This window comes from Pleurodeles waltl, chromosome 4_2 (genome assembly GCF_031143425.1).
Source record: "Pleurodeles waltl isolate 20211129_DDA chromosome 4_2, aPleWal1.hap1.20221129, whole genome shotgun sequence".
Lineage (NCBI taxonomy): Eukaryota > Metazoa > Chordata > Amphibia > Caudata > Salamandridae > Pleurodeles > Pleurodeles waltl.
The window spans coordinates 609652011-609675487 of record NC_090443.1 but is presented as its reverse complement, the minus strand read 5'-3'; the positions used below and the strand labels follow the sequence as shown (position 1 = coordinate 609675487).

General features: G+C 44.7%; 1 protein-coding gene across 4 annotated transcripts in view; it reads right to left on the bottom strand.

Annotated features, from left to right (window-relative positions):
* CDC14A (cell division cycle 14A) overlaps window positions 1-23477 on the bottom strand; it is a 332599-nt gene that overhangs the window by 82023 nt on the left and 227099 nt on the right. For all 4 annotated transcript variants that reach the window (XM_069232173.1, XM_069232175.1, XM_069232172.1 and 1 more), the window contains 4 exons: window positions 18176-18238; window positions 12313-12400; window positions 7143-7373; window positions 77-215 (listed from right to left, as the gene is read on the bottom strand). In XM_069232173.1, coding sequence (XP_069088274.1) covers window positions 77-215; window positions 7143-7373; window positions 12313-12400; window positions 18176-18238 — 521 coding nt within the window. The remainder of the gene's footprint in view (window positions 1-76; window positions 216-7142; window positions 7374-12312; window positions 12401-18175; window positions 18239-23477) is intronic.

The following is a 23477-nucleotide window of genomic DNA, read 5'->3' as shown; positions in this document are numbered from 1 at the left end:
TGCTACAGACAATAACATTAAGGGGCCGGCCAATGACTGGCAATGCTGTAAACCATCCTCACATTATCATACTTACTCTTCTAGAAAATGCTGCTGCGGTCCTATGATGGAACCCGGGCGACATATTCGAATCCAAGCAATAGCTTCCGCGTGAGTAAATCTGTAGTGCTTCATCATATAGCACGCTATCAATGTACCTGTCCTTCCCAGACCCGCTGCAACGAGACAGGTTTGTTATTACAATGGATTGGCATCTGCTACAATTATAAATCTCTAGGACTGTAAAACAGCCCACGTCAGGTAACTTATAAGTAGATTAAGCAATAGCAAGAATCACGTAACAGGCAGAAACATCTATTGAGATATGAAAGTGGACAGATTCAAAAGAGGAGACACAAAATGGCACTGGTTATTGTAGTCTGAGAACTATATCTTAACTTGGCTAACAAACACAAAAGGTGACAGACCCACACGTGCATGAGGATTTGTGAGAATTTTGAGGTGTGGGTTTAGGGAGCAAAATGTACTAAAATAATTTATGGGGTTTAAATAGTACTAGGCAACTCCTGTAAAAGGCTGCAATAAGAGTTACAAAAAAAAATTCTTTGAAACATAAAAGGCTGCTACATAGAGGTATTAGATGGGTTTTCTGTGCAATACAGTATCTATTTAAGGCATTTTCAGCGCTCACTTCACTCTCCATTCGTGAACTCCTCTCATTGTTCATCTCTCCACACCTCGTTCCTCAGCCCTTTCCAATTAGCCTCCATTCCTCATAGTTCAACCAGAACTTTCATCTCCTGCTCATTTCTTCCTGAGCACCCTTATCCGCTCCCTTCTCATTGTCCTGACCATATCCCGTTTAGTCCGCACTCTTACTTCATAGTCCCAATTCCTCCCTCTCCCTCCTGTTTCACTCACTCTCCCTCACTGGCCATGTTTTAGTTCACATCCTCATTCCCCAGTTCAGTTTCATCCCTCACTCTTTATCCCCGTCCTCTGAAGAGCGATGAGTGATGTGGGGAATGATGATAGTCCTCTATGATGCAGGCTATCCATTGTAGATCATGCTCTTCTCTCACTCCTCGGTTCTCCTTCCTCATTCTATATCTCTGAACCTACAATCCTCACTCCTGCCCCTCATTTCTCACCCCCCACCCGCTACTTCGAGTGGTGACGAGAGAAAGTACTTCAGTTTCTAGTTGTGTTCAGAATACGCAACCATTCAATGCTGGGAATGAGTTACATGCGCACAAAAGTGAAAAGGTGTTTTATGTTAGATGCTGGGTTCAACTGATTCATGAAATCCTATTAGAAAGATGGTATCATTTGTTTTAGTTAATAAATGGTCAAAGGCACATCAAACGCTTACAAGATTTCGACTTCAATAGAAGTGAACTCTGTGGGTGGAACAGCTCCACCCTGCCCCCTTCCTTTACTTTGTTTTCAAAGAGCAAGTGTTGCCCTTATTCTGAATATCAATGAATTATTACGACTCCCCTTTAATTGCTATCTGTCATGTAATTCCAAGTGTGTGCTGCAACACAGCAAAGAAAGACAAGTACATACGTGTGCACATGGGAATAAAATAAGAAATGATTGATAGTGCAAAGGAACCAGAGTATGCAATATGTAATGCCACGTATTGTGTGCCTGTATATGGCTTTCAGCTATCTAGTATATCGAAAGTGTACCGACTTTCCATGCAAATGTGTTTAACTAATTCCAAATAAACTTTTTTTTGTTTTTTGTTTTTAACTAGTCTTAACTTTCCTGTTTAGAGACATAATTTCCAGCATTAAACTCGTGTCTATTTGGGTTCAACTAAAACAATCGGCACTCTCTCTCCTGGCTAGAGGAGAGAGGGGTGGAGATAAGGTGAGAGGATTAAGGATGTCCTAAAGCGGATGGGGGAACATACACCTGAGGCTGCCATCATTTGTCCAGTTCACTCATCACAAAGGAGGAGGAGAGGAGGGCACTGAGGCGGAGCAGGAGGAATGAGGCTCTGTGGATTAAGAGTGGAGAGTGGGGGATGAGGAGCGAGGGAAGAGTGAGTGCTGAGGGAAGAGTGAGGCTTGATGGATGAACAGAGGAGAGAGGGATGAGGAGTGAGGGAATTAGTGAATGGTGATGAGGATGGAATGAGGCTCTAATGAAGACGAGAGTGAGGGATGAGGAGCGAGGGAAGAAGTGCAAATGGTGATGAGGAAGGAGTGAGGCTTTAGGGATGAAGCGAGTGAGGGATGAAGAGCGAGGGAAGAGTGAGTGTTGATGTGGAGGGATGAGGCTTTGCGGATGGAGAGGACTGAAGGATCAGAAGCGAGGGAAGGAAGGAGTGAGGCTTTAAGGATGAAGGGGGAGAGAGATGAGAAGAAGGCTGAGTGGTGACGAGGAAGAAATGACGCTTTATGGATGGAGAGTGAGGGATGAGGAGAGCAAAAAGAGTGAATGGTGATGAGGAAGGAATAAGGAATGACAACTGAGGCATTAGACATGAGTGATGAGGAAAGCGCATGGAGCGAGGTATCAGACAAGTGAGGGATAAAGGGAAAGGTTGGTGAATTAGAGGACGACTGAGGGGTGGATGCGGGATCAAGGTTTGGGTGTAAGGAATAAGCACTGAAGAGAAGGACAAGGAGAGAAGAAGCTTGAGGAGAAATAGATGAGAAATGAATACTGAGGAATGGTGAATGAATAGTGGTGGGTGAAGGATGAGGTTTGATGATGGTAGATTCGTAGTTCATGAGTGAGGGATCAAGTAAGAGGAATGAGGACTGAGGTGTTATGGGTGAGAGAGGAGGAGTGAGGATAAGAAGTGAATTGGAAGAATGTGCATTATAAGAGCATGTGCCAAGACATAAATGACGTCAAACTTTGGGTGATCGTACATGTTTGTCCTTGACCTTCACGTCCAAGACTATTTGCAATCAAAGACAACAAAAAGATATTCCAGTTTTTTGCAGAACAAAAGTCTGATGAGAAGTTTGCAAAATTCTAAACTACTGCTAGAGCATGTGTCAAAATGGTCAGCCTCTTGTCAGCGAGTTACTGCTCAACGTGAATTTGTAATTATTCACAATTTAGAAAGATGGGTAGATCAAAAGCTGTCCCGTATCTAACTTATAATTGTTAGAAATACATAAAAATATCAACATTTTAACAAAACTTATTGGTACATAAGGCAGTCTTTGTTTAGTTGTTGGACGTTTAATGTGATGTGAAAATACTGCAGAATGTCAAGGGATGTTAAAGTTGTACATATGAAGCAAGGCTGGAGGTTGTAACCTGACAAACAGTCTACAATTTTGCAAGACGAAAACAAAAGGTCAATCTTTCACATTTCTCTAAAAAGTGCTTCAATAAAACCTCCTAATCCAAAGTGGCCGAAATTAACATTTATTTTGCCCTAAAATATTGTGTCCAGTACACAGACCCTAATACAGTGGCCCCTGATCACGGGCTATCTTGCCCAGGCTGCCTCATCCCTCGTAGAATATATGCAGACCGCAGGTTGCAGGGTAAGATGAAGCAGAGAGCCGGGTCTACCAGTTTCAAGTGGGAGGCACTACCAAACCCCATCCTGTTAAGTGACGAGATCCTGTTTGGAGGTGGGTGTGTAGGATGCTGGTGCATTATAAAAATCCAACACCCCAGGGTTTGACACTGGATCAGCTAATAAAAATGCCAAGATAATACAATGCATGGGCTTATTATTCCTTGGCTAGAGACCACCTCAGTTGGTCAGACCTATTGCTTCCAATATACACTAAGTTATGGTTCAGCCCCTAACTCATGATTAGATGGTTTTGTTGTCTATCTCGGTTGCCGCTTTATCGTTTGTTGACTTCCCGCCCCATTTCCGCCCAGGAGCATTTCACTCTTGCACTGTTCCTATTGGTTAACTCGTATCCAACTGCCAACATTGCTTGCATTCAGGGAACTACTTTTTCCATTTACTTTAAGCACTCCATTGGATTACATGTGGATTCTTGAACGCTTTCCCTTCTGCTGCTCTCTTCAGTTTCCTCCACTCTCTTGTTGTCTGTTTTGCTTCCCTCGATCATCCCCAGCTTGACCACTGCTTCACCTGACCCAGCCCGTTTGTTTTTTTTTTTATCATCCCACCCCACCCCCCCCCCCACACACACACACACACACACACACACAAAATACCCACTGCTCTGCTACTTCTCTCTGCTTGGTGCCCCTTGCCCTGAACCTTTTCCATTTATTTTTATTGTCTTCTTACTTTTTGGCTCCCATGTACTATTGGGAGGCAGACATCTTTAAATGGTTTGTTGACTATTTCAAGATGGTTGCCTATGAGTGTGCATGTGTGGCTGGCAGCTAGCAATAGTTTTACATGATTTTCACAAACCCATTGAAAGATGGACATTGTTATGTTATTAGGATTTGTATGGTGCATAGGAATAGGGTGTAAGTTGTCCACGCCACTGTGCAAGTCAGCTTCTTGCTGAATTGAAGAGGGAAAGGCCCTGAAGTGTTGAGGGGGTGTTGTTCCAGATCGTGGGTGCCATGTAGGAGAATGATTGAACTCTTGCTCTGCCTTTGTGGATGTGGAAGGTGTGTGATGAGAATGTGGGGGTGTCGTGGGAGGTCGAGGGTGAGTCTCCCTGCAGCGTTATGGATGGTTTGGAGTCAGTGTAGGAGATGGTTGGAAATCCTAGAGCAAAGTGCGCTGGTGTAGTCTAATCTGCTAGTGATGAGGGCGGCGGCGGTGGTGGTGGTGGTGGTGGTGGTGGTGTGTGTGTGTGTGTGGCCATCTGAAAATCTTGTGGAGAATGTGGAAGCAGGAGGAACTGACCACATTGATCTGTGCTATCATGTCAAGCTTGTCATCGAAGTTGATTCCCAGGTTTCTGGTGTGATCAGTAGGTGTGGGTCCAAGATCTGCTGGTTACCAGGTGGACTCCCACAGAGAGTACTTCGTCCTAAAGATCAGCACTTCCATTGTGCCCGAGTTGAGTTTTAGGTAGTTGGATCTCATCCAGTCTGATACGTTGATCAGGCAGCTGTAAAAGCTGGCTCTGGTCAGAGAAACTGCCGATGTACGCTTTTCCATATTTAGACTGGATTTATTAAAATACTACAAATCCTTTTAAAGATAACTGGCATGCATGTGCTAACCTCCATCCTGGAATATTGTGGGGGAAGTTAAAGATTCCACAGAAATTTAAAAAAATAAGTGTTGAATAGTTGTAATTTTGCACTGCGGTGAAGTGTTGCCATGAGTGCACCACTCAAAGCATACACATAGGAAGACCTGGGTGCACTCACCTCATGGTTGCCATATCTTAATGGTATCTGACAGGCTTTCTTTGCAGCACTAGAAACTACTCCACAAGTTAATGCGGACCCAGCAAACACCTCCAAGAAACACATTCAAGCTTAGCATGTTGGGGGGTTAAATTCTGAAAAGATTTTCTATCTGATAAGCCTCCGTTGGAAGGAAAATTTGTAATGTATGCTGTCGCAGAAGGAGGTGCACGGCGATTGCTCACGCTGCTTTTTGTCCTGCAACAACGGTGTTTGTCATGCCTGATGGGGAGATACTGAAATGAGGGAACAAGTTCGATGTATTCATTATCTTAAACATAAGCAAGAACGTGTTGAAATGTGGTCGATGTTAAAAAAAATATATATATATATATCTCAAAATGTTTCGGGCGTCATGCCTGGATGGGTCGGAAATGCCTTTCCGACGTCCAAATTAGGCTTTGTCGAATTGCAATGAGGAGGGGGCAGGAAAGGGGCATCCCCTCCTAACTGCCAGTCCTAACGGTAGGCACCAATGGTTTGCGACTGAGACTGTAAACCTTCATCAGTTACCGACACTGCAAACGAGCTGGTAACTGGTTCACAAAGGGGAAGTTGTCCCCTTAGTTTCTTGTTTGTGAAATGTGTCCGAAGCGAAAGTGGGAGTAGGTAGCAGACCCCGGGACCACTACCTGCTCCAATGATATTTTTACAAATGACAAACTTGTTTTTTTAAGCATCCCTGGTTCCTTTAAGGGCCCTGGGCTGGTTTATGAGAGGGAAAAAGTTTCCAGTTTCAGAATCAAAAAAACTGGGATGGTGATCAACTGTTCGTTGCAGGCCACTATCCCTGCGCTTGTAGCCAATAGCGGCCTGCCTAACTGATATTAATTAAGCAGTCATTCTGCAACTAGACATTTTTCAATTTAACATATTAGTCCCTTGGTACATCGGACCCTTTCTCACTAGAATTCAGTAAGAACACTATGGAAGTTCTCATCTAAGTTTAAGAAGACATTGCTGTAAATTGACTGCGCATCATATCCTTGTTTGGTAAAGTGCAGTGGACATCAACTTCAGGCATTAAACTTCCAAAGTCGAATATCCGTGTGGCCCCGTATGACCAAAAAACAACTAAGGCGATAAATCATATTGTAAATGAGCTGTGAACCACTAAGATGCGCTGTTCTTCATTCCCCCACACGGTGGTGCTGTTTTAATTTTCTTGGAAATATGTTTTCTAGTTTCTCCACCTGTACATTCATTGAGATTGCATTCGGCTCATGAGCGGGAAACCCAGCGCTAAGTTGTCACCAGCCGCCCTCTTCTCGCCGCACAAATCAAGCCTTTCCCCGAGAGAAAGCCAGATCCCTCTGGCCACGCATTCCTTGGCACGGTGGAGGTTCCAACTAAACTGCGTGATTTGCATATAACAGTGCTGACTGCTTCGCACGCAGGGATGTCTGCTTCCGCCACTCTGGCAACCTAAAGAAAGTTCTGCTTGAAGGGAGAAACTGCGCAGACTGACTTACGCTAGGCTTTCTTTTTCAAGGCATTTAAAAAATGAAACTAAGGACAGCAAGTAAACAGTTTAAGCTGCAGCCACATAGTCCCGTCCCCATCGGGAAGCACGGAAGCCAGTTTTTATAGAAACAAAAGTCCGCCTATATATTTAAGTCCAGTTGGAGATAAATTAAGTCACAGACAAAAGCCGCGGCGAATCTCTACAACAAACATTTTTAAGAACCGAATAATGAAATCATAGGTGCTAACTACTAACTTTTAATTCCATGGAGTCAAAGGAAATGCCGTTTAAAGCCCTTCATTCTTGATGACATCGTCTGCTTCGAGGCTACACGTACCTTTACAATGCACGGCAATGGCACCTTCAGCATTTTCGCATATATTCAGGAACCTTCGCATGATGAGGTCACTAGGCGTGCTTCCGTCAATAAAGAACAGCTCGTGGTGGTCAAAGCCCGCATCCGTGAAGCGTTTTGCGTCGTAGATTTTTTTATTCAGTCTTATGATTGTGGTGACGTTGTGCTTTCTGAAGTAGGAGAAATAGGCTTCGGGTGCATGGAGGGGGTAACCTGTTTTAAAGAAAATGAACAGGTCAAAACAGAGTTAAACATGCAGGACATAAAAATCAGCTAATGCATTACCACAGCAATACAATTACTTCAGTGCTTAATTTGTGCCCGTTTCCGGTGCGCAGCACCGGCACTTATTTTTGAGGGCCGGCACTTATTTTCTGCCCCAAAGATTTACTGCGAGCAAAAGACATATGGGAAAGACAGAGGAAGAGAAAAACGAAAAAGCGTCACAATTGTAGAAAACTGCAATAATGAGCTGAAGAGGCAGGGAGTGGCTTTAAATGGATTGAAGAGGCCAGAGATGGTTTAGGGATTACGCTGCCTCAGTATTCCGCGCTCACACATTTAATTGCGGCAGCCGCGTGTTTAAGAGGAGTTCTTTGGGCACCGGGACGTTTTTATTTACAAATTAAGCACTGAATTAATTGAACACCTACATAAAAAAAACAACTAATTAAAGGAGCACATGCACTGAGACCAAAGCTGATTTATCTTTTTCAGCATCTCATGGTATTGCCTAGGGGCCCCCAACCCGTGCTCACAGCCACAGAGTATTTGTTGTGCCCCCGGGGGACTGTCCTGTGGGACGAGAGTTCAGTACGGCTCGACACATCTCCTACTGCTTCGACCAGGTCAGAATTAGTATTGTGCCAGTAAGCCACAGGTGGTGCATGCTACCAGAATGCTGAAAGCTATAAACTGCGTGTCTGTTACACTTCATCATTCAACACACTGCTACATTCTGCGTCCCATACCACAATAACTGCACCTCAGTGGTCATCACGCACAACATGGAAACACTTCCCACATAGAATAAAATGAAAAACAACATCCTTCCAAGCACACAACCTACATGGTGTTACGTGCTACCCATGTAGGCAAGTGCTTCAACTCCGGGGACTAAGCGCTTTATAAATTGCGGAAAGCCATATAATATAATTTGATATGGACACAAAGTGGAGCCACAGAAGACCACATTCTAGCGATCATAATCTTCTTTCGAAGGAGGACACATTGGGTATATTTGCATTTGCAGTGCAGAACGCTATCTCGCAAGAGTCAGCATGGCCGCCCACAGACCAGGCAGCACACCTTGTATTCACTGTCTCCACTAGCCAAGATCAAATCACCCATTCCAAAGAAAGTCAAAATTTCTGTAATAAACATCAGTAGAGAAAACAAATGCAAGCAAAACCTTGAGCGATGTAAGACTGTTCTGTGAATTACAAAAATACAGGTCCAGCAGAGATACCTCAAGCTGTATAATAAGGCAAATTAAAGAAAGGTATCTGTAGCAAAGTCAGCCAGTTGATGAGAAGTAGCTTTATGCAACTTTAATTCTGTGGTGACTGAACTCAGCAGTACTTTCTGGCCACAATATGTGAGGAGTGGGCTACCCAAGTTGTAATATTGATATGCTTCATGTCTAGATTTAGAGGTAGTTCCTCTCCTTGGTCAATCATAGATTTGGCTTTATAGGAAGGAAATCAACGAAGCTTAAGTTCTTTCAGTACAGAATTGTGCATCTGATACAATTTGTGAAAAAGCAGGTACAGTGAAGAAGAAAAAAAGGCTTAAAGGATCAAGCTGTTCTGATGCTTCACTTTATCGGTTAGCAACTGCATGATTCGACAGCTTTTTTCCCTTCAGTTTAATAAACATTCTTATTTAAGTAATACATTGTATAACATCAACGAGAGCACATTATTATTAAAAAACATATTATAGCAGATTCATTTCTATAATAAATGAGAGGCATAGTTTCTGTAAGAATAATATAAGAATTAAGGGAAAAAATAAAAGGAGGAAAGATATAATGAGAGACAAAACACAAAGCGAAAGGACTGAATAAAACCTGCTCATATCTATGATTATTAAAGAACAGTACAGCTGGTTAATCGCGTAGTAAGAGGGTAGCACAACACATCCATAATAATTTTAGTTTTGGCATCTAAAGAAGAACCGGCTTCTATCCTACGATTATATCACATATATGATTTGACTACGAACGGCCCGCTTTTACACGACAAAGCGGGCTCAGAAATGGCAGTGCCCATTTGAAAACGGCCAGAAGGATATTAGGACAAACTAACGCCACTTAGCCTGCACTTCCCATTACTACAGTGAGGGCCATGTTTTTTTTTTTTTATACATTGTTCGATAATCCGTGGAACAGGCTTGCTGCATTATACTCTAAAAGCACACTTAAGTAGGATGCTTGCAAATGAAAATCTGGAACAGTTTGCACACCATGTGAGGAATGCACTGATGAGGACCCCCCCAAAAAAATATAAAGAGGGAACGCCTTCAAAAGAAGCACCGTAGCCACAGAGAATTTTTCTGGTACAGCAGCCCAACAGTGTCAATATGTTAAGCCTTCCCTGCTGACGTGTGGCCTGCACATCAAATCTTAATCAGGGTAGGGCAATTTCAGTATTTCATCACCACACGTTCAAGCTGGTTAATAATAACCTATTTCCAGCTTTACAAAGGGGCAAAATTGTGGTAGCAAGAGATGCATTAAAACATGTTGCTCTACCTACTAATTGACACTTGAAGGAGGCACCTACTCATTTGAAGACCAAGGTGGTCATTATGAACATGGCGGTTTGGACCGCCACGCCGGCGGTCATTACTGCCAACGGCATGGCGGTCCAGACCGCCATATTCTGAACACAGCAGTGAACTGGCTGAAAGCAGGCAGTTCACTACCACCCACTGCGAGGCCAGATTCGACCGCCAAGCCGACTGTGGGCACATTCAACCCAACAGTGGAGACCGGACAGGCAGTGGGATTATGATCACATTTCCACCAGGGATTCCCTGGCGAGTTGTCCCGCCAGGTAATCCCTGGCAGAAAGCATACGGGTGACATGTCCTGTCCTGTATGACACGCCAGGCACCTCCCCCCTTTCCACTACCCATACCCCCCCCCAGCCCCTAGAACAGCCCCCACTCCCCCAAACTCCAAAAATCGACCCCCCCAACACCACATGTAGGTCCCCCCCAACCTGACCCTCACCATCCCCCACCCCTACTTACAGGTCCCCCTCTAGCCCCAACCCCCCCCCCACATCCTCATGCATCCAGTCACTTACATGCACGCACGCACGCATACATGCACTCAGACACACATCCATCCCCCACATACACTCATGCACGCCCCCATACACACACACACACACACACACACACACACACACACACCTACCCCCTCTTCCCTCTCAGACCGCACTTACTGCTGCTCTGGGAGGGAACGGGCTCCCTGGATGTTGCTCCACCGCCATCGCCGCCTCTTCATACACCGCCACGCCTATAACTGCTTCATTATAGGTGTGGTGGTGTATGGTCTGACATGGCAGTGAGGGTGGAGCAGCATCCACCCCGCCACTGACTGCCAGCATGGCGGCCCTCACCGCCACCAATGGCGGTGAGGCTCCATGCGTCATTATTTGTCGGGCTGCTGGCCGCCAACACTGGCGGTCTTTCATTGACTGCTGGCACGGTTGGTGAGGGGGCATCCCGCCAAAAATGTAATGACCCCCCAAGTGTGGGTCTGTTTCCCCTTCACCCTCTCGTACAAAATCAAGGTGTCCCACATATAAAAAAACACTACAATTTCTCTAGCTATGTGCCTGTTCTTTCACACCAACCACGCCCCACACCCTAAAAACTGTGGAGTTGTGGGATAGTGGTGAATCCACATGGCCTACTTAGTCCTCAGGAGATTAGTCACCAACTAAAGTGCAAGCCCTCTTCACTGGTATGGTGTTCTGTTTTAAGGGTGGAAGCACTGAAACATGCATCTGGTAAAACATAGTCTTGGTTACAACTCTTTCACCAGAGCATGGCAGGAGACCAAAGGTGTCTCTTCCACAACAGACAAGATGCTCGACAGGGGTCATAGTTGATCAGGTCATAACCACTGACTCTATGACTTAAGATCCACTGACACAAGCCAACCCTGGAGACCCAACTGATTGTTGGCAGTTATTTGTCTAGATTGAAGAGACAAACACTTTTCGTTTGGGGGTGATTGTTTTTTTGTTTTTCTTTGGATAGACAGAAGAAAGGCAAAAAACGAAAGATAAAGCAGTTGACTGACCCGTGCCTTATATGGATTTCCTCTTAGAAAAAGGAATTTTACCCACCTATGTACCTTTCAAAAACAGGAACGCAAGACAGGACTAGAGAACATCAAAGAACATCAAGCTCGAAAGGAAGTGAAATGTGTAAATTTGGAAAATTATGAAATGTTGCCCAAAAAGTTGAAGAAACATTTAACGGTCAAGGTCACCCACCTGGATGGGAAAACAAAAAGGCTGTCTACATAGGCTAGCCCCGCCATAGCTCTTAAACCTACTCCTCTGCATTCCATATCATACAAAGGGAAGACTCTGTTGTAACACACTACATGTGCACTCATTCTCACATTTATAATGCAACTAGGGTTTCCGAAAGGTTCTGGTTCCTGCTTCGTCACAAGGCATATCCGACAGTGCCGGTTCAAGGTTCGAATATACCCCCACATGGTGGGGACTGCGGCTCCTTGATTCACCAGCATCACTCAGACCTCAACTCAAATTTGCCTATTAGCCGCACTCCTTCTTTTCAACCCTAAGTAATCTGCATTCACTGGGGCACAGCATACCCTACATCACTCTTTACCCATGGTGTGCACATTAAAGCAATCCATAATTCAAAGAAGAATTTCTGCCTTTTAGGTAAAGAAAATATGATTCCACGTTGGCATTTTCCAATTGTATCCTACGACGGACATTCAGTACTCCTAGGTGTCAACAGAACCCTTCAAAGCGCACAGAACAGTGACGCCTGCGGAAGTGTTGCAGATGGGTGAAATTCTTCTGGTCTATTAAACTGTTAAAAAACACAAGATGAAACCACACCAAAAATCCACAAAAGTCGAACATCTTACCATTTTCAACCTTGCTTTTTGGATGAGGTCCACTGAATGCTAGAAATTTCCCTGGAACAATCCAGTTGAAGTCTCCATTTTCTACGCGCTGGAGAGAAAATCGAAAGAAAAGAGTTAAGCAAGACACTGCCAGCAGCCTACAGAGAATGTTGGCATCCTAAAAGACCAAAAAGTCTGTACTTATTTCACCCTCCCAAGTTCCTTAAAAGAGGAAACCTGCGAAAAAAAAACAACTGGAATAATTCATTACAAGTAAACACAACCCCATTTACTGCCCATGTCCCTTTTGAAAAGTAAATGAGCACTAGTGCATGTCTGCAACCCCTTCACTTCCAATTGTTTTAACAATGCATCACTTTATCGGACCATATTCTCATCCCTGCCTCTCCTTGGAGCCTACATTGTGTGCACTCTCCATCCTTCTGAGGTATACTTTGTCATCATCAACACACGGTCAAGAGTCTGCTGTAAATGCAAGCAACAACCGTTTAAATGTGTAGGGGATGGGTGGGGGTGAAATCAAATATCGTGAACGCGAATCACCACAGCTTATCTGGTGGTAGATGTAGCGGTCGCCACAGAAAGTAGGCTGCCTTTCAGCAATAACAAAAGAGAAACTGGGTCAGAAGACTTTAAGAAGATACTGAAGGAGGGAGAAATCCATTGTTAAGCACTGGGGCTCTTTTTCCTTTGTGCAATCTACCAATAAATGTTTTGAAAAGTCAGCACTTCCAATTTTAGAGGTGGAAAAATGGAAATCCGACTCTAAGCATCACTGCGAAAACAGGGCACTTTGATGCGGTTTATGGTTTGTGTATGGGATCCACAGACGGGTACAGGATTTACAGGTACTGAAACAGTCCTGAGCGTGCAGGAGGCACACACACTTCATATAAAGCAGCTGCCCTACACACAGACGGTGGGAGACAGAAGGCATGATATTCCAGTTATTAAACACTTTTTCGATCATTTCCTTCTCTCTCCTTCCTGGCATGGGGGACAAAGAAATCGTCACTGATGTGAAGGTTCTGGACCATGGAAATCCCAAAGATTATAATTGTCCTTGTGGTAGAGCTTCTCTGCAGGGTAGATTTCGCCAATAGAATATCAACACCTTAATGTGTTGAACAAAAACTACAACACTGAAAACAGGCTGCTCGGATGTAAAATACATTTTTATATGGCTTCTTTAATGGAGTCACTATCAGGGTTAAGGCATTGATAATTAATATTTCATTTCCCAGAGCTGAACCGCAAATGACGGCACAAAAGAGCTTTTTTCATCAGCATAGGGAGGGGGAAAAAATAAACTCTCTTCTTTATACACAGAAGTGTGACCAAACGGAGGATGGGACGGTTCGGAAAATAAAGATTAACACTCAAAGCAGAGAATTTGCCAGTCAGATACCCTAAGGGGGGCATACGTGGACCAAGCAGCTAACATTTTGGGAGGAGATACAAAGTTTGCCAACCCACTGTGCTCACAGAAATGGTTTCTTCGATGAAAACAGGCGTGACCTTGTCACTAATGGTTTTGTTGGAGATTGAATCTGCAATGCCCTAAACAGGGCATCTCAACCACAGCCATACAATACTCCTCAAACACGCTGGTGTCAATGGCCGGACCACATGAGAGAAGCAGGAGTACATTCACAGAGACCTTTCTGACACTAGACTTCAACACCTTTCTGGGGATGAAACAAACATGGCACAACACCAGGTCAGTGAGGAGGCAGGTCGAGAGGGGAGATTCAACGTGAATACAGCACATTTCCAAACCTGGTGGTATCAATGGAGTCTCCCTCATCACAAGGGCAGGAGACCAAGTCACACTGATCTGGCTCAGGGTGAAGCACTGATTATTATAAACTGGCGACGTGTACATGTCAAAGGACCACACGTTCAGTGCTGCAGCCTCAGATGCACGCGGGGGGAGAAGCCAGGGGTTCTTCTGGTATTATCTTTCAGTACCTGTTGTGGTCAGGGGGCCTTTCACTTGCAGCCCCTACTGACATCAGCATCACCATTTCAGCTGTCATTAAGGAGCTCTGTCGCGGGGTTTTAAATGCCTGGTGGTCCAGGGAGTTGCCAAGTGATCCAAAGCAGGGGTGTCCAACAGTCCTTCTAGATAAACTGTACAGATTCTTCCACACTGTGAATGATTGTGGGTGAACGAATGCGTTTCCCTAAGGCCAAAAATGTGTGTTTATGTTGTGCACATGCAATAGGGGAAACAGAGCAATCCTGCCATTGAAAGACACCATAAACATTAATAAACCTGTATAACAAACACTAGCAACAATGGGATAACCACAAACACCACTTTAAATCACTAATCTTAGAAGGAAGGCAGTGTTTAGTGCAAGTCAACAACTATGTACATGGACATAATGGAACAAAAGATGAAACACTAGCTGGGGCATGGAGTCGTTTTTAGCTTGAAGGTCTTTTCATGGACACTGATGTGCATTTTACCCTCAACAGATCAATGTTGGGCTGAACGTGGAGATAAAGGGCATCAGTGCGAGATCGATGATGCTGGAGCAGTGGCTTCCAGGACCGGCCACCGGATGCTGTGGAATCAAGAGTTTTAGGCACTGGGTATCACTTGGGAGGTCTTTGGGGCGTAGTCCAATTGACCCTAGGGAACCTCGCCCAGGTGGATGGCCATGAGGATGTAAGATCCCAGTTCCGTTCCCTAACAGGAAGCTTGGGGGTGAGGGGGTGGGGGCGAGAGTAGTATTACTTGTCATGATTGCAGCAGTAGGCCTCGGGTGAGAGGTCAGTAAGTGCGGATGGCACACAATGAGATGGGGAACCAGTGGTTTCTTGGCTCCCAGCACGGAGGGGCGAATGAAGGTGAGAAATGCCATACAAAGACCCATCCTTCTGGGACCCAGGCTGCTGCACTCGCTGGAAAAGCCAGGACTTGCAGACACGGCAGCATCAATGGGGCTCCAACCCAGGAGCAGGCCCGCAGGAGATGAAACAGGAGGGTCCTCATAAATCCTCCTCTTCCCAGAGACGATTAGCAGGGCAGATTGTACCGGAGAAGGAACATTTTTGCAAACAGGGGCTGCCCATCAACACAGTGCGCGTTCCTTCCCAAATGATCACAACGAGATGAACGGATCACCTGACTCGTGTTTCTGGCAAGACTTCGCGTTTATGGAACAAATGTGATCGGTAACAAGATCAAACTCCAGGGCCCACTCCAAAGCTTGAAGCTGGTCCACCTCATCTGTCCAGACAGACAGCAAAGTCCCCGGTGAGGCCTACCCGTGCTCTAGCTCTGCACGAATCAAGGCCCTTAACCTGTACTGTGGCCATTTTAATGTGCTCTGGTGTTACAGCCTCAATGGATCGTAAGCGTAGCAGAACAGGAGTACATCAGCCCTTCTCAAGTACAGTGGGTGGACCCCTCAGTCCCATCTTGACTGTGAGAAAAATACCCAGGGGCCATGGTGAAGTCAGCATCCCGAGCCGCACTCAAGACAGGGAGTGGTGACAATCTAGTCTTTTGAGTGAGATGCAATTGATAGAAGCCAAAATGTAACCGATCTTTAAGGTCGCCGAGTGAATAGCCAGATTTACACTTGGACAGACGATCACAAACGGAACAGTCTGGAGCATGGCTTTCTTTGCAAGAAAAACAAGCATTTGCAATGCAATGGGACTCATCTTTGCTTGAGTAAGAACTATTAGCGTTGTAAATTCCTAACTGGACTTTGCTTGCCACAAATTGAAAATGAAAATTAAAACTGTTGAAATAAGCGAGCCGATTCAAAGTACCATGGTGCCACGAGCAGGAGCGCGAAGGAGAGACACAAAAGGAAAAAGAAGGACGCTCACATTCAAACATATCGACAATCATGCAATTATCCATGTAACATGGTCAGTCTGGAAGACAGTTACAAAACCGCCACAAGGAGGGACAAAAGTAAAGCATTTACCAATAAGATAAAGGATTTTTGAAAGGCAAGCTCACGAACGAGTGAAAGTGATGGGCGTGCAGGGGGAGTGGTTAAAAGCCCACAATACTTACAACAGGTAAAGAGCTTGCGCACTCAACCTAAAAACTGCAGAATAAGTACACAATTTACAAACTCAGTACATACACTTGCACTTGTGTGCTTTATCAAATTTTATCACGGAACGCCCTAAATTCAGCCACAAGGTGGCAGAAGAACACAAGTACGTCAGAATACTAAGGCCTTAGTCTAACCAGAAGGGGGTGGAACACCGGACTGGCAAGGATGCTGAGACTGTCCTATCTAGGTTTTGGGCAAGGCCAAAGGAACCATGCGACAGGGGACGAACGAATTATGCAGCAAGGCTGGCAAAAATATGTGGCATAATGAGGCACAGATTGGTATGGAACTACTTCATCATGTTATTTTTAACCATTTTAACATTGCCTTTTTGAAGGTTTCACCTCGTTATCACTTCCACACCCAAATGCAGCAATATGCTAGAGAGATGACCAGCCAACATTTACAAACGGCCTTCTACTGCGGGTAACAAGTGTGGCTGCCCTTTTCAGTTAAGTTTGATATGTTTGAGCTATGAACAAAAAAAAAAATTGTTTGTATGTATGATGCAGTAGATGATGGGTTATGTACTAAATCTAATTATGCGGTGTATGAGGTTATGCTAACGCTGGCCTTTAAATGTCACACAATACAAATTTACTCCGGGGCACTTATTAATGAGTGTTTTTATCTCATTAGTACCCCTTAAACATGTAGAAGGAATAAATAGTGTGTTAAAACCTTTAATAAGTCAAGCTTGGGCCTTGAAAATTATATGGAAATATCTGTAGAAGGTGCATAACGCAGTGACTTGTCTTCTAATGTCTAACTGGTTACACAAGCACCTCTGCAATAGCATCATTAACCACTGAACCTGCAGCCTAATTACAGGCACCATCATCTTTTAAACTATGTTATGATAATTCATACTGATAAAGCAGCAGATTACACAACCTTTCTGCAGCAAGTACATTAACCCACTAAGTTACCCTACAATGTGGTCTGTCAGCAAAAATGTGCACCAAAGCAGCACTACTACAGCCTGCTACCAGGACACTAGCACGGTCGTGCTTCCAGCCCTCAGAACTCGGCCCTTTCTCTTTTGGGCTGTCAGCACTAACTTGTACATTTCTGGAGCACATTTCTATTTTAAATTGAATTTAATGTGTTAAATTATGAAAGAATAAGCTTTCAGAAACTTGAGACCTTTCAAATGCGTAATTGTTAACAGGGCATAGACCTTGCATGAGATAACCGCAGCAGGAGGGGGTTGTCTTCAGGAGAGAAAGGGAGGAGGAAGGCAGAGAAAAACGAGAAGAGAGGGAGAAGCGAGAGAGAATAGAAGAACAGAGAATGGGTGGAAGGAAAAGATAGTGTGAGGAGACAAAGAGCGGTGCTGGTTTAAGAATTTTCCATAGATCCTTCCCCAGTCCCGTACTCCCGGGCTGGCAAGCTCCTACGAAACTTTGCGGCCTGGCGCTTTTTTTTTTTTTTTTTTTTTGAATGGAAATTAAGCCCTGGGTGGTAGGTACCTTACGTCATCACACGTACCTCTAATCGCCTGAGCCCGCACCACTTGCATCAAGCACGCATATAAATAGGAGTGAGGGGGCGGCTGCCACCCCCGCTCCGGTCTCACGCAGGCCACCTATCCACAGGCACACTAATTGTACCCTGCGCACAAACAGGGCGCGAGACTTGCAACAATGGCGCGGAAAACCACTGAAAGGGGAGCAGCACACTTCAAGCGTTTAATTCATCGTCGTCACAGTGTGCGGCCTTGCTGAGAACAAAATATCCATTTGGGAGGAAGGCAGAGAACATTTGCAAACCTCATAGTGCTCGTACTCGTCAAGATTAAATGTCTCGAAGTCGAAGAATCCATGTTGTAAAGCCTGAAAAAAAAAAATGAAAAAAAAAAAAGACATTTTGATGAATTAAAACAAATTCACATATCACTAAGCAATGGTATACACCCTCTCCCCCTGGCTTATTCATTCAGGACCAAAGAGGTCGATAGGCTGAAGGAATCAAGCTCGTGAAAAACAAATGTGTTGTTTGTGTTTCAAGCAGAAAAATACTCGCAATATAAATGTTATTACACCCCAACCGGAAGTCAGTTCTTGCACGCCAAGGAGTACAATTTTTAAACTTTACAGTGTACTAAACTGACAAGTACGTCAGAAGGCATAGACGTTGACTCGCCAAAATGGCAGGGGTAGCGTAACTAAGATTACAAACGCTTTGACTTGATGACATCACAGAAAGTGTTTTCATATGGCATTTGACCCTAAATGTCAACACAAAGTGGTGTCAATTGACCTTAAACCTGAATACACCAGAATAATTGACACTGCTAAAATGCTGTCAGGATCGGAGGTTTCGGATTATGCTTTCTCTTTCTTTACTTAATCAATACAGCAGCCAATAAATGTTGAAATAACAAAAAACGAATATAACCCAACATTCCCAGTAATCCATAACCTGACCAATCCACGGTCTACAGTGCATATAAAGGTCTTTGTTTCCTTAGTCCTTCCTCTTTCTTTGCTGTTTGCAGCCATTCGATAAGTACTCAGTAGTTTATGTGAAACGCATAATTTGTATGTGTATGTACTCGTTTTTATGGGCGAGATCACAAAGTGCTGCGTCCATTCTGTAATCTCTCTTTGGGCTTGAAACCACGCCCATGCCACGTCAGTCACTTACATTGGTTTGTGGGCTTGCCTTTTAAAATCCGCTTGCTTTCATTTGTAAAAGGCATGCATATGTCATGACTTTTCCGGTGTTTAGCCCACCTACACAGCACCGGTAAAGTACCAAAAACATACGAGGCTTGATGTTTTCAGCCTGGAGTCCGGACTACGTTATCTGTTTATTTTCCTTGCAGCATGATCGCGCTGCATTTTACATAGCGCGATTGCGCTGCATTTTTTTTTTGCTTTACAACGCTAATAGCTCTAACTCGAACAAATCCGAGACCCATTGCATTGAAAATGCTTGTTACTTTATTGCGGACGTGGAGTGGGAGCAGGAGTTGAACGGCGCTGGTTTGGGGTTTCTGCCATTCTTTGCGTGTCATGGCGCTCCGAACTCGCTCGCCTCTTCAGTTTTCCCTTTGGGATATAACAGCTGCGGCGAGCGCAGAGATGCTGGGGACTGCTGCAGAGTCGCAGGAACACCCTGCGGAACATCCCAGTGTTTTGGGCAGTGTGTTTTGCAGCTTTTCTGAAGCCGTACGAGCGCCGATTTAGAAAGGCTAGTCCTCTCTTGATTTTCACACCGCACGCATGTGCGGACGAGATCCGAGGCTTTCCTAGCTTTGGATCTCACCTTCAGGCAGCGTGAGGGTGATCTCATTTGCCTAATTACCCCCGAGAACACCCGACGGGGTGGTAAAAGCGTCCGATGACTTTGCCTGAGGTGCAGGCGCTCCCTCCACTTCTCATTGGGCCGTTTTGAGAGTTGTGCTCTCATTTTTGACTGGAGTTTATCCATTTTGATACCTGCAAGGGCTGATTCCCTTTTATTGAACTCCTTCATACCTCTTCATATCTAATGATATGGCGTTTTACGCAGAAGAGGACAAAATCTTTTAAGAAGAGGCCGAAGAGCCATATGAAAATCAGATGGAGGAAAGACTGGTACAGGCCCTGGGTCATCACGGGCAGGACTCTGTGAATAAAGCCCTTATAAATGCGTTGAAACCCTTTACTTAGCCCCTGTTGCGTTTTGGGCAAAGAGAACTGATGGGCAGGCCCTCTGACACTAGGGTGATGGATAATCAGATTCCAGATATGAGTCAGACCCAAAGGGCTCCCAAAGGACCTAGATTCTCTGCGGAGATTTTGTCACAGATGGCTACCTCGGTCCTCAGGGACCATGAATATGAACAGGATCTCACAGACCCCCAAGAGAGTTGTCCAATCACAGGTTGACGCACCCTGAGGAATCTCAATCCTCTGCTTCCCATTCCTTACACTCTGTATGGTCACGGGATGAACCTAAGGTGTCAGGTAAGCGGAAACGCAAATTCCATCACTCTGCCAAAGAGACAGTGGTTCAAAGGAACCTCTTTTTTGATCCAGAGAGTATTATTTACCCTAGATCCACTGAATGGGTGCCCTCTATGGAGGCTGCGCACTATGTCCGGGAGAGGTTGCGCAAGAGTTTTGATAAGGGTGTTCGCAACACTCTGTGCTCGGAGTGCCCCCCTCCTTCCCTAACTGGCAAAGTGGCAGACACCCCGGAATTAGACCATAGTATGGCCACTTTTCTTTAAAAATGTGCGGAGGATCCTAAGAAAGGACTGGATCGAGCCTGGAGAGGCTATCAGGATAAGCTTTTGGATATTACAAGGCCTATCACAAAGATTCTGGAGCCGACAGCCCAGGCCAAGGAAAATAATACGCCCTTAGATCCTGAAGCAGTCCTGGAGTGGGCACAAAGAGCATTTGCCTCCTCGGTAATGCCAACTGCGCCATGTCCACAGAGCGGCGCAAGTCATTTTTATGAGGATTGATTCCAAATTGGTTCAATTGGCCTCTTCGGAGCCTGGTTCTATGGCTAATGACCTCTTGTTTGGAGACTAAGTCGTTAAGGACCTTAGCAAATACGTCTCCACCTTCTCCGCCCTGGACAAAGCTCAATCCTCCATGAAAAAGATGTTCAGTGGTGGCCTTTTTCTCAGGGCCGGACGCTATAGAGGCCGAGCGCTAAGCCGTGGTTTCTATCAGGCCTCCTCCACATACTCGCAGAGAGGCTGAGGCTCCCAACAATCCTCTTCAGGCTTCTACCCATCCCGCAGGTGAGGTCCAGATCGTGCCCATTGAGGCAGAAAAAGGGGCAACTTAAACAACCCAGACATGGCAGCAACAGGTGAGAATCATTCCTTTTTCAGAAGTGTTTTTTTTTTTGGGGGGGGGGGGGGGGGGGGGGTAGACAGGTTAAAAGAGCACTTGCAAGCTTGGAAACAAATATATCTCAGGATCCCTGGGTCACACAAACAGTACTGGGTTACCAGTTAGAGTTTTATTCCCCTCCCAGGCAGACAGTCATTCCTTCTCCTATACATTTTTCCCCAGGCAGGGAGCAGTTTCATAGACAACAAAGTTGCTTCTCTTCCACAGAAGGGGGTGATAGTACCTACAGATTTGCACCCGTCAGCACAATCTTTCTCGTGCAAAAGAAAGGAGGTTAGCGCCTGTTTCTAAATCTCAGGGAGTTAAATTCCTACATAATCTGATAAATTCAGACAAATCCATCATCATTCCCTCACAATGCACAGAATTCTAAGGTTTCCAAGTCGATTCTGTCAAAGAACAGTTAAAACTTCCTCTGGCAAAACGGTCTATGATCAAGAGAGAGTTACGGTGAGCCCTAGTCTCTCCTACTATATCATTGAGGACTTTGGCAAGGTTAGTAGGGGTTCTGGTCTCATCTATCCAAGCAATATTTCTGAGTCCTTTGTATTACAGGGCCCTTCAGTGTCTAAAGATTCTAAATCTTCGTGAAGGTCTGAGTTATGCGGAGCAGATTTCTCTGACAGACAAAGCCTGAGCAAAGACATATTGGTGGTTGGAGCACATGGATGCTTGGAACGGCAAAGTGTTGTTTGGCTCTTTCCTGGAGATAGTCAGAGCCGGATGCCAGTCAGTGGGGGGTGGGGAGCAAGATGTGGAACAGTAGAGATGGGGGGCAGGTGTTCTCCGGAGGAACTCTTCCTACACATCAACTGTTTGGAGCTACTGGAGGGAGGTTTTGCGATTCGCTCTTTCTCCCCACAAAGCCAGCTGTTGCATACTGTTGCATATGGACAACATCGCAGCGGTGAGCTATATCAAACGATTCGGCGGGCCCAGATCCCACGTATTGTGGAGATTGCTAAGGATTTATGGCATTTTTGCCTTCAGCATCAGCTATCGGTGATGGCGGAATACATTCCGGGACGTTCCAATGTGGTAGCAGATTGGAACTCTAGTTTTTTGAGGGACGGCAGCGACTGAAAGCTTCACCAGTCTGCTCTCTCAACTCTGACGAATTATTGGGGCAAGTGTGCGATACACCTCTTTGCGCCCCAACTCAATTTTCAGCTCCCTTATTGTTCCAGTTGGAGACCGGATCCATTAGCCCTGACCACAGACGTTTTCCTTCAGGTCTGGACGAGCAATCTCTTGTATGCCTTTCTCACCTTCTCCATGATTCAGAGAGTACTCTTAGGTCTGGAGACAGGGAGCAGAGATCATTTTGATAACCTAAATATACAGTTTTATGGGATGTCTATATTGTGCTTCGCTTTCTACGAAATTGGCTATGTAATGAAAACTTATCATGTAAGCAATTTTCAGCCAAACTTACAATATTATTGTGTCTTATTTCATGTGGAAGGGTATCGGATGTGAGAGCCCTTGATTTAGCAGGTAGAGTATTTACTCCTTCAGAGTCTCCTTTTCCATTTCAAGATGCACTAAGATTGCTTCTAGATGTGCATCTTATCCAGCTTTTCCACATCATCCTAAATTATGTGTGGTACGAAGCACAAAGGCGTATGAAGATTGTACTCATGAATTTAGCAAGAATACTTGAGGACAATTACTAATTTCCTTACAGAGACCATTTTCTCCAGTCTCCTCAGCCACATTGGCTAGATGGGTTAAATGGCTGTTGGGAGTAGCAGGTATAGATGTTTCCTCTTTTGGGGCACATTCTGTGAGGGGTGCTATGCCCTCACAAGCATTTGGAGCTGGTTTTAGTTTGGAGGACATTATGAATGCTGCAGATTGGTCTGCTAATAATACACTTAAGGTATTTTATCATAAACCTATTGTAGATGTAGCTTTGGTTGTGGTGGATCAGCTTTGAACTAGCATAATCCAAAGCATCCGGTCCTGACATAGAATAAAAAATTCTAGCTATTGCGCCAAGAATTTTCAATTCTATTAAGGACACAGAGGCGAGGATTATCCCACCCTTATTATGTGTGTATATAATTTTTTTTTATATTTACTTGATTAATGAGGTTTTCAATGTTTGCGATGCATATTTGATATATTGTATCTAATCTGATTTTCCCTCCCATTTTACGCATTCAATTTGTGATATTAGCAGTGTGTTTTTTTCTCTATTAGGTTCTGA